We start from the raw sequence: 9,860 nt of genomic DNA, 5'->3' as shown, positions 1-9,860 counted from the left end.
TGACCAGCTACATTATGCTCCTCGGGAGAGTACAACTGATCTTGGGATCTAAGCTAAATTATTTTCCTTAAGCTTGAAGGCATTTTTATATGTCTCCCGCTACTTGACCATGCCCACAAGGATGCATCTTAGATATTGAACTCTTGACCTACTTCATTTCAAAGGCATGTTAATTAAGTCCAACTAAGTTGTATACATACATCAGTTTCCATCCATACTTTGGTCTGTATTGGGCTGCATCAACCACAACAAATCAAATAAAAATAAAAATATAACTATTTATTACTGATATTTATTATTTTATCAATATATCGGCCAATACGGAGCCACAGGGGAGAATGTAGGCTGACTTGGCCAATGCAAGTCTTATATTGGTCAACATTCTAAAGTGGGTTACCAAAAGCTAAAGTAAGATTACCAACTTTCATCCTGTCGTCTCTTGATGTAAACTTTCGCTCGCATGGTTTATTCTAAATAACCTTCCGCGTGTTGGGGAAGCTGCATAAACTTAATGCTGAAACTTCACAAATTAATTAAGTTGCCAAATCTTACTGTTGATCTTCATCAGAGATAGGAATGGAAGTTGCTTTCATCATTTTGAATGTTAAGAAGGACAAGTTTCACCATTCTTAAACTAACTGAGACCCCAAATCACCAAAACAACTAAAAGAAAAGATAAACAGCAGTGGTACTCCTTCAGATCACTACAAAATGGTGACACTGCTTGATTTTCTAGCTAATGAAAAACCCTAAGAGACTTTGTTCTAAAGAGATGAGCAAAAGAAGGGTATTTTGCTCCAACTGATCACGAATCTGTGGAAAAGACTGAAAACCAGAGATCCTTTATATTCCTGAAGCTTTTACCCCCCTTCTCTGATCATTAGACCTACACTCAGTGAGAACTTTAGTAATTTAAGCTTCATTGGGAGGGTATTTCCGTAAAGAAGGATTGCGACACCTTTCTCTGCTGGAAATTTTGGTTTCCTTCTTTATCCTGAAATTGAGCAAAAGGCAGGAGTTAGCGCCACGAAAAACCAATGTGATAATCATTGAAAGCCTTAGTTGGTTCGTAGGAGACTACCAAGATGAGAATTTTATAGTTCAGAAAATTTTTGAACAAAATTTTCAAAAATACCTGGACCATATTTTTTATCCTATCAAAATAAGGCCTCTCTAAATTCTATGTTGATCAGTTGACAGAAGGTTTTTTGCACAAACCAATTTAATTGCACAAAAAAAAAGAAGAAGAAAGAAGTTAAAATTTTCTACACCCCAGTGTAATATTTAGATTTCATAAGCTCAGTTCGTGCACTTGTCTAGGTGTTGATCGACGTTAGAAGGTTTAAGTTAAAGATGATCAAGAGCTTAATGCCTAAAAAGTCGGATTTAATTAAGGCATTTAGTTTGAAAATTTCATGAGTTGGAAACCGGAGATGCTTGATTTTTCCACTAACATAGATATTCTGGTAAGAATTTGCCTGATCCAGCTTGCCATAGAAAGGAAAAGCAGAAATCTTTTTGTTAGCAGGTGCAATATGAATATATACTACATAGTTGCGGATTGTACAAGAAAAATAGCCGCTATAACAATTAAATATCTAGATAACTGCAACATCTTTTTTTCTTTTTTCTTTTTTTTTTTCAATATGCAACTCTACATACAGCTAAAAATAGACTTGGACAAATGTAGGGAACTTCCAAAATAGAAGGAAAATTTCTTGGTCCCTAAATATAGGATAAAACAAGATATCTTGAGACCAGACAGCTTGCTCAAAGCCTGGGTGCCCTGTTTGAGAATTCATGTGATGAACTCAAAGAGGGCGTTTGATTCGAGAAACAGAACACCGCGTTAAGTGTTCTGTCCTACCATTCCTCGCTTGCATGTGGCCGTGCTCACCTGCAGACCGGAGGAGGGGTGCTCGTCCTACTCACAGTGTGACGTGCATTAAAGCCTCGAAGACTATATGGTCCACATACTAAATGTTTAACATGACAAGTATAGAAATCTAAGAGCTTAAAATAAATGTATACTTCTATTTACAGGAGAAATTTCTGAAGTTTGGAGGTTGGTGTTGTACCACCTCGCGGTCAACATGCTTGTCTTTGCCTTTGTTGCTCTGTCTCTGGCTGCCACTTTCCGCATCTGGTTTATGCTGAATTCGAGGTAAATGTGCCCACTGCACCATATAACTCAAGCAAGAACAGAAACATCAGAACTGTGGCTAAAAACTAGCAGTAATATACATTGGATTCTCCTTATTGCCTTAGAATTCGGCTCACATTTTTAGCGGCAGTGCTGAATGCCTCCCTGTGGCTGATGCTTGGCTCACTGGTCTTGAGCCTCTGGATCTCTTCCCTGAGAATTTAGACCTTTGTTAGCTAATCCATTTCAGCCACTTGCATTCGCATGGCTGAGAGTTTTAGATTTTGGTGATCGTAAGTACAAAAAAAAATGCTGAAAGAATTAGAGTGCAGAAACTTATTATAGAATCAGCCACGTATATAGGTTAATACTGTACATAGACAAATCAAATCCAAACAGCTGGAAAATATTCAGATTTAATAGGTGCTTCTGCATAGGTTTTCAGAAAAGATTTTGTTGGATCATATATGACTAGAGTGATCGTGCATGTGTACTGCAGGCAATATATAGGTAAATGCATATGCATTTACATCTAACACATGCAGCATTGCGTGTGTATTTGTGTATGGATATGTATGTAATGGTATGTGTTGCATGCATGTTGACATGCATTTGCATGCTCATTCATGTCTACATATATTATGGATGCGCATGTATACACGCCTGGAATCTGATGTTGCATTTATACACGACTATAGTCGCATGCGCATAAACCTGTTACAAGGGCATGTGTGGGGGATTGGACACGTGTCAAGCATGTCTTCCACATGACAATTGAATCATGGGCACGATGTGTTTCTCTTCGCGTTGAACATAATGGTGGTGCTCAGCTAAATTAATGGATTATAACACATATCTGATCGTAATACATAAAAGGAAGATTTGCCCAACGGAGACATATTTAAGTTGGATCACATGCATACGTTAGCGTTCTTACAAATCTAGTCGTTCCCTTTCCTTAGAAACATCAGATGAACCATCAGAAACTGAAGTTTGTTAATAGGTTTTAGTGCCTTTGTCACCATATTTAGTCACTCTTTCTATATATATATATATATATATATATATATAGAGAGAGAGAGAGAGAGAGATCATGTGCTTAATGTATTAATATGTTCCTAAATAGGCAAGGAGTAATGGAACTGTTACTTTATGAACCGGTTGTAAGCAGAAGGAGCTCTGTGTCTCTTCTCTGGAGCTGCATTGATATCAGATAAAGAAGAAAACAGTTAAAAAGTACGTATGAATTAGGAAGGAAATAGTAAAAAGGTACGTATTAAGGAATCTTGAACTAATACTTTTCTCTCTTCTTTGATGTTATTTGCAATTAGCTTACGTTTATTTACAGTAAATGCAGGTTTTCTTTCTTCCTCACAGAATGATTCCATGAAGGATGTATCTCCAATCTTCGCAGGCGCATTTTGGAAATTTTCCTGCTTTGTCTGCAGACATGAAACCGAAATTCTTCATTTGTTCACACTTCACAGAGAAGTTTAACATTCAAACAGGCATGGAATAGCATTGCAAAATATGTTGATTGATGTGACAAAGTCGAACACTGTTGCCTTATCCAGACGAAGAAATCATTGCTGAAGAGAGTTATGGAGATTTCGGTGATACCTCATTGTTGATTGAAGCAAGAAGCTGAAGTGGAAGAAAAGAAGCCTTCAGCATGTTGACTGAAAAGAGGTTGCTACAATGGCCACATCTGACAGGCACCACTTTCAGCAAGCTACTGCAAGGGACACTTACCTGCACAAACGGCATAAAAACACCGTCATCTATTTGGGGAGTTCCATGGGAAAGAAAAGTTCCGTGGGGTGGAGAGAGAGAGAGAGAGAGAGAGAACCAGCAAGATGGTATCACAGAAACTGCACTGCACATAGCAGAGTTGCTCTGTAAGATCAAGAAGTTGAGACATAGCTTGGTAGAAGAATGGCACACAAGCTACAGAAGTTTTGAGAAGTTCTGTTTCTTTTTAGTGAGCACATGGATAGCTTGTATCAGGAAGGGAGGAATATATAGATGAAGTTGTGATGTGGAGGGCTATTTTGGCCATTAGAGGCGATGAAGGACAAGATAGTCATTTGCTTGGTATTTGGGGCAACTGTGGGACTTGAAGTGGCGTGAATGAGTTGGAGATCAGTTGCCAAAAGTGACAGTGCATGTTCCCCACATAAGCCGGGGGGCTATCTTCCAATGTTAAGTTTCCAAAAGTAGCCTCAGTCACTAAAAATGTGCCTGGATTGGGAGGTCAGCTCTTATGAGAAAAAAGAGACAGTATTGCTCTTGTTTCACTGGTTATTTTCTCATTATTAACTCCACTGACAGCCGAGCTCCTTCCCTCTCTCTCTCATTTAGCTCTTCATAAAACAAAGCCAGTGTTATGCACTATTATGAAGTTATAAGCACGTACATTACCAGCTATTCAATATCCTCAAATTTCAAAGGAGAAAAAGAACAGTACATTCTCTGCAACAAATAAAGCACCCATTTTCTCAGTCTACACTTATGCACTCACACAGAGAAATAAATATTAGTCCAGTTTTGTCATTTATAGCATAAATACACAGTACGCAAAAGTGTAAACCATAAACAGACTGTAATTTGTTATTCTCAAGCAAATAAAGCATCTGCATCTCTCTAAATCCCAAGTGATCCTGGCACTAATCAACAGGGCAACTCTGCTCCGTGGAGAGAGGTATTTCTCATTGAACCAGGTGAAGAGACAGAGACAGAAGGAGACGGAAGGTCAGATCAGTTTTCCTTTAGGAGAGAAGGGGAAGTTACTAGAAGCACTAAGGGAAGAAAGAAATGAAATCTATTCTTGGCTCACCTGCCATTTGTGTTTGTCTTTCCTGCAGAGTGCCAAATAATTGACCAATCTCAAGACACTTTGTCTCCCTTCTTAGATTCCCTCACCACAAAGAGCATTTCATGCACAGCAACCACACTCACTTGCACATGCATTTACCCATTTTCACTTTTTACGTACTGCTCCACCTGTTTTACTGTCAAATGGAAACCCCCCAAGTGCAGTAAATATTAAAGCTTGCATTTGTATGCGTAATGCATATGCGTGTGTGTGTGTGTGTGTGTGAGAGAGAGAGAGAGAGAGATGTACAGAATGGCACTTGGGGGCTAGGAAGAATATTAAAGATGCCACCAGACAATGAACCAAGCCATTATTGTGAAGAACTGTTTCTTTGCTTCTTTCTTCCGGTGAAAAAATAATTTTCAAATTGATCTATGCCAATAGAAGATATGCATTTTACTATTAAAGAGACAAGTTGATGATTGTCTTCCTATTTTATATTACCAACTTTGATGTTTTAGTAGCAAAACTTGTTTAGACCCGAAGAAGAAGCTGCATGTTCTGCCCTCTCAAAGGAGCTCAAATCAGCCAGTTGGGTCTCATTCAGAAGGTGATTTACATTTTTTTTATTTTTGGTAGGCGGAGTCTTCTCACTCACTTTCTTTGTCTATATGAGGGGGTTTTTTCATCTGATTGGGCATCGAACAAGTTATTACCAGCTTCATTAAGGAAGGGTAAGTGGTTCAAAATCAAGCTGACCAATCTAAATCTTCTCACTTCATAGATGCCCAAAATTATCTAAGGTACTTGTAAGCTATGAATCTCAATCAAGAGATTTCATTTCAATGCAGGCAGATATTGATAAAAATCTCGATGACAAGGGATATGAAACATGCCTGCACAGGGAGCTGCATTGCATGGCACAATATGCAATGCATCTGATCCTCAGTTTTGCACGATTGTATCTTCTTCATCTTAAAGTCTGAACTGCATTCCTTAGTTTCATTGCATATACAGCAGCTAGTTACATATTCAAAGTATTACTCATCCATGTCCATATCAATTATCTTGATCCATGTGACAGGTCGCTTTCCTTCTATAAGTGGCAGCTACAGATGGTGTAGAAATGACCTATTGAGGGTCCCTACAATCTTAGGAAAATAGCAAGTTTTTCTTTGTAGGCATCTTTAATTAGAAGAGCCAACACAGAGAATTTCATCAACTACTAGTAGGAATTTGGAATCTAGGGGTATGGTACAGTATTGATGTGATCATAGGGGTTTAATTTGCTACACTTGAAGAACAAATTTGGTCAGTTAATGTATATTGTGTGTCAAATGTGCAGTTTATAAATCTAAAGCATGTTGGTGAAACATTGGCACTTAATGACAGGAACTCAATCTACACCTGACTGGGAGATTGTACTTCAAGCTTTCAAGTTAAAAAAGGCAAGTGCTCAACGCTAGTGATGCACCTTTATTGGCTTAACCAGGTAAAAGTCTCATTAAATCCAGCTCCTACCAAAAAGAAAACCAAATACAGGTGCTTCATTGACCAAGTTTATTGCCAAAACCATGCCATTACGTGGGTATGATCATCCTTATGCTGTGAACCTACATTAGAAACATTTCTAACTTCAATATTTGATCCTAGACATTCCACGTACATTCAACAGTTTGATTGTCCTGAATCTTAGATCTCATGGTCTAATCTTACGAGTATGCCGTTTTAGCAATTAAATTTCATGAAAGGGAATGGAGGGCATTGACTTGAGATCCATGCATGTTAAGATGAGAAGATTACAAATTCAAAATATAATTCGTACATCTCTCAAACAAAATGTTACTAGAGGACATATCTAATTTGAATCTGATTCATTGACGTTCCAACAGAAAAAGATTAGCCTTTTCTTGTTGCCTCGGAAAGAGATACTCATGCACTTTTAAGGGGTGTTTGATTACCTCAGTTATCAAACAGATCTTGGCGATTTTCGATGCCACAGGTTTCATATTTATTATTTAATTTTTAGAAAGATCTTTTATCATTTAATTGGATGATGCATGAATTACAAAATAAATTTGTATTCCTTGCGTCATTAAATATGTGGATTTAGATCGTCATATCATCCTTCTCCTCTTACTAGAGGTCCATAAACTTGAAAAACAATGATTCTAAATTCATGATTTTTTTTAACTTATCAATTGTAGAGCCAAGTGTGCATGTAACCAATGTAGAGGGGAAAAAAAGGATCAAAGATATTTTGGCGATTTTATAAAAATTATTTTTCGACATTTCATTTTTCTGACTCCCATTTTCATCCTTGTAGAGGTGTCTCCCCTTTCTTAATGCCCAGGGGTATTCTGGTAAGTTTACATTTATCATGAAATAATCACCTCAATATAGGTTTATTCTAACCAGGTTTATACACTATATTGGTGCATTAATTTTCGCTGTTAATTAGGTAAATGACTAAAATACCTTTAGTGTGAACTGAAAAAATATTTTTTGTGAATCCAAAAATGAAAATTAAAAAAATTAAAAAGACTATAAAAAACATTTCTTTCTAACAAATTACCAAAATATCTTTTCCTCCTTTACTACTGCGTACCTTGTGCACGGGGCATGCAACTTTCTCTCGTTGGTTCAATACAGACTGCCTACTAGGAGTCCCACTATCCACTAGGCGTTTTATTTATGAGGCTTGATTAGTGTTCTTTTAACCAAAATTTTCTAGCTTATTTTTTATTTAAATTAAAGAAAATTTATAATTTTATTGGGAAGGAATGAGATGTCTTTTCGCGAACAGATGAAGTAGCTAGAAGAGCTATCGTTGAGTCCATTGCAGCACAATATCTGGTTTTTACAAGAACCATCTGTAGCTGGTAGTCTTTCTCCTCATACGACTAGAATCCTTCAAAACCAGTTGCTCTATAAATTCCCAAATTTTTGCTGCGGGAAAACAAATGTTGTAATGGAGACAAAAGAAATGAAAGGATTATGTCTCATGGTAGCCTTGATTTTTGGGTGAGAGTGTTATCCCCACTACTCCCATGAAGTTTCAAGGTTTTCCCCGTTCTCCGTAGCTATGGGTCCTAGCTGCGTCGAAGATTGGGTGGGCAGGTGACCACTTTATGGTGCATGGAACATTGGGTGGGCAGGAGACCACTTTAGAAGTGCACGCCATTTTTTAATGGCTCAAGAGAATAGTACCCACGTGAAGTGCACACCATTTTTTAATTATTTAAGAAAATAGCGCCCACGGGAATCAAAATGAAAATGTGCCAACTACGCTACCCTCTTGAGGCCATAGTCGTCGTGATTTTGGTTTTGATGTTGTCGAATAAAAAGGAATACAACTCATGCACATATATTCTGCTTTGAATTCTGGTCCCCGTGATGAAAAGCATGCATACTTGCATAAAAAGATTACATGAAAGAATTAACAAAAAGCTGCTCAGATCACAAGCAGCAAAAAGGTGAATCTGTGGGATCTTCAAAGTTCATATGCTTCCTGAATGCATCTTTCTTCTTTTGAGAGAGAAAGAGAGAGAGATATTTGTTTTTGAGAATCAACATAAAGAACTTGGTTTTTTAATACATATATATATATATATATAAAAGAAGAGGGTTCAAAATTTTCATTTCTTAAAATTATATCTATACTATAAACAAACCTCACCTTAGTTTTAATTTTCAAATTTAAGCATTTGGGTTGTGAAGATAGCAAGTGTACAGTCACTTCCTGAAAAGACATTTAGAGGTGTGACAAAGTTTTTTTGAATTTTTAGGTTGATAACTTGATTGTTGTAAGGATGAGGGAGTTCTTTTCCTCTACCAATTTTTTTTTTTTGAAAAAAACTTTCGAATGTAAATTTTCAAAAGATAGATAATTGATCTTAGAAAAATTGAAAAAAAAAAATAAATAATGATTTTATCATCTGGGCGAACAAGAAGAGTATTTTATCTTGTGACCTGGTAGAGGACTGATCTATCGATCATGAATCGGTGAATCGGTCGGCTGACTTGGTGAATCGGCCAATTCACTGATTCAGGTGAACCGATTGTGAATCGGAAACAAATATTTCTCAGAAGATTTCCAAAAAACAAAAAATAGAAAAAACTATTCATGATGTGGTCAGGTTCTCGTCGATCATCTAGCGAACCAACTCAGACCAGCTCCAGATCTGCCTCACTGCTATTTATCATATAGAAAAATGTTGGGGATAAAAAGAAAAAAAGAGAGAAAGCAATGTAATGACCAGAAAAATCGAAAATACAAAAATATTTAAATAAATAAAATGCGTTAAAAGATGGCCGTCCATCTTAGCTCCAGTGGGTTGGTAGGTGTGCATGCAACAACCATGCTTGGATGGATCCATTTCTGAGTGATTTCTACTCAATCCCACCCTTCTTGCCTTTCACCTAACTTCACATGATGTGGATCTGAAATTCCATGGATTTCATCGTCTTCCATTCGGATCCAGTGCATCCCATTTTATCCAAATCTGGAAACTCAGATCCAATCCGACTAAAAGAACTAGATTCAGTAAGGCAATTCCATGGAATCTGATTGGATACGCTGAATCGGGTCATGTTTTGGAGTTTCAGATCCAAATCTTCATTCGGATCTGAATTTTCTAGAGGGGAGTACGTTCAGGTGGACGGCTAAATAAGAGCTAATGGTCAACATATTTGTGGGAAAGTTTAATAAAGTTGACCACTATTTTGGCTTCAAATCTCGGAAAACGACTCGCATATCTGGATCTTTGTTACGATGGATTCTGGATTATCTGAAAACCGTCAGCCCACAATGGAGCAGCGACCCGGCGGCTGAACCATTATTGAATATTTTATATTACAGTGTAGAACATGCTGAAATCTAGGTAACGAAATGTCAGATGA

At 37.3% G+C, this 9,860-nt stretch overlaps 1 protein-coding gene across 2 annotated transcripts; it reads right to left on the bottom strand.

The window, feature by feature from the left end:
- Positions 1–572: 572 nt before the first annotated feature.
- LOC116248786 (axial regulator YABBY 5) lies at positions 573–4,134 on the bottom strand. Of its 2 annotated transcripts, none has more exons than XM_031621759.1 (7): positions 3,993–4,134; positions 3,764–3,895; positions 3,480–3,585; positions 3,293–3,341; positions 2,281–2,356; positions 2,082–2,177; positions 573–994 (listed from the first exon to the last, which is right to left on the bottom strand). In XM_031621759.1, the coding sequence occupies exons 1-7, from the start codon at positions 4,062–4,064 to the stop codon at positions 920–922; spliced, it is 606 nt and encodes a 201-aa protein (XP_031477619.1). In that variant the 5' UTR covers positions 4,065–4,134; the 3' UTR covers positions 573–919. The 2 variants fall into 2 exon arrangements, with proteins under 2 accessions (XP_031477619.1, XP_031477620.1); XM_031621760.1 differs by having other exon boundaries at positions 900–994; positions 2,032–2,177; positions 3,993–4,115.
- Positions 4,135–9,860: the final 5,726 nt, after the last annotated feature.

Source organism: Nymphaea colorata, chromosome 2, assembly GCF_008831285.2.
Source record: "Nymphaea colorata isolate Beijing-Zhang1983 chromosome 2, ASM883128v2, whole genome shotgun sequence".
Taxonomy (NCBI): Eukaryota; Viridiplantae; Streptophyta; class Magnoliopsida; order Nymphaeales; family Nymphaeaceae; genus Nymphaea; species Nymphaea colorata.
Note: the sequence above shows the minus strand (reverse complement) of the source record. Positions and strands in the feature narration are given on the sequence as shown.

Excerpts from the sequence above, each read along its gene's own strand:
- LOC116248786 (XM_031621759.1), bottom strand. The coding sequence starts at position 4,064 with ATGTCTCAACTTCTTGATCTTACAGAGCAACTCTGCTATGTGCAGTGC. Across the intron at positions 2,357-3,292 it reads GCTTACAACCGGTTCATAAA|GGAAGAGATCCAGAGGCTCA; the intron begins GTAACAGTTCCA and ends CTAAATTCTCAG. Across the intron at positions 995-2,081 it reads ACAAGCATGTTGACCGCGAG|GATAAAGAAGGAAACCAAAA; the intron begins GTGGTACAACAC and ends GCTCAATTTCAG.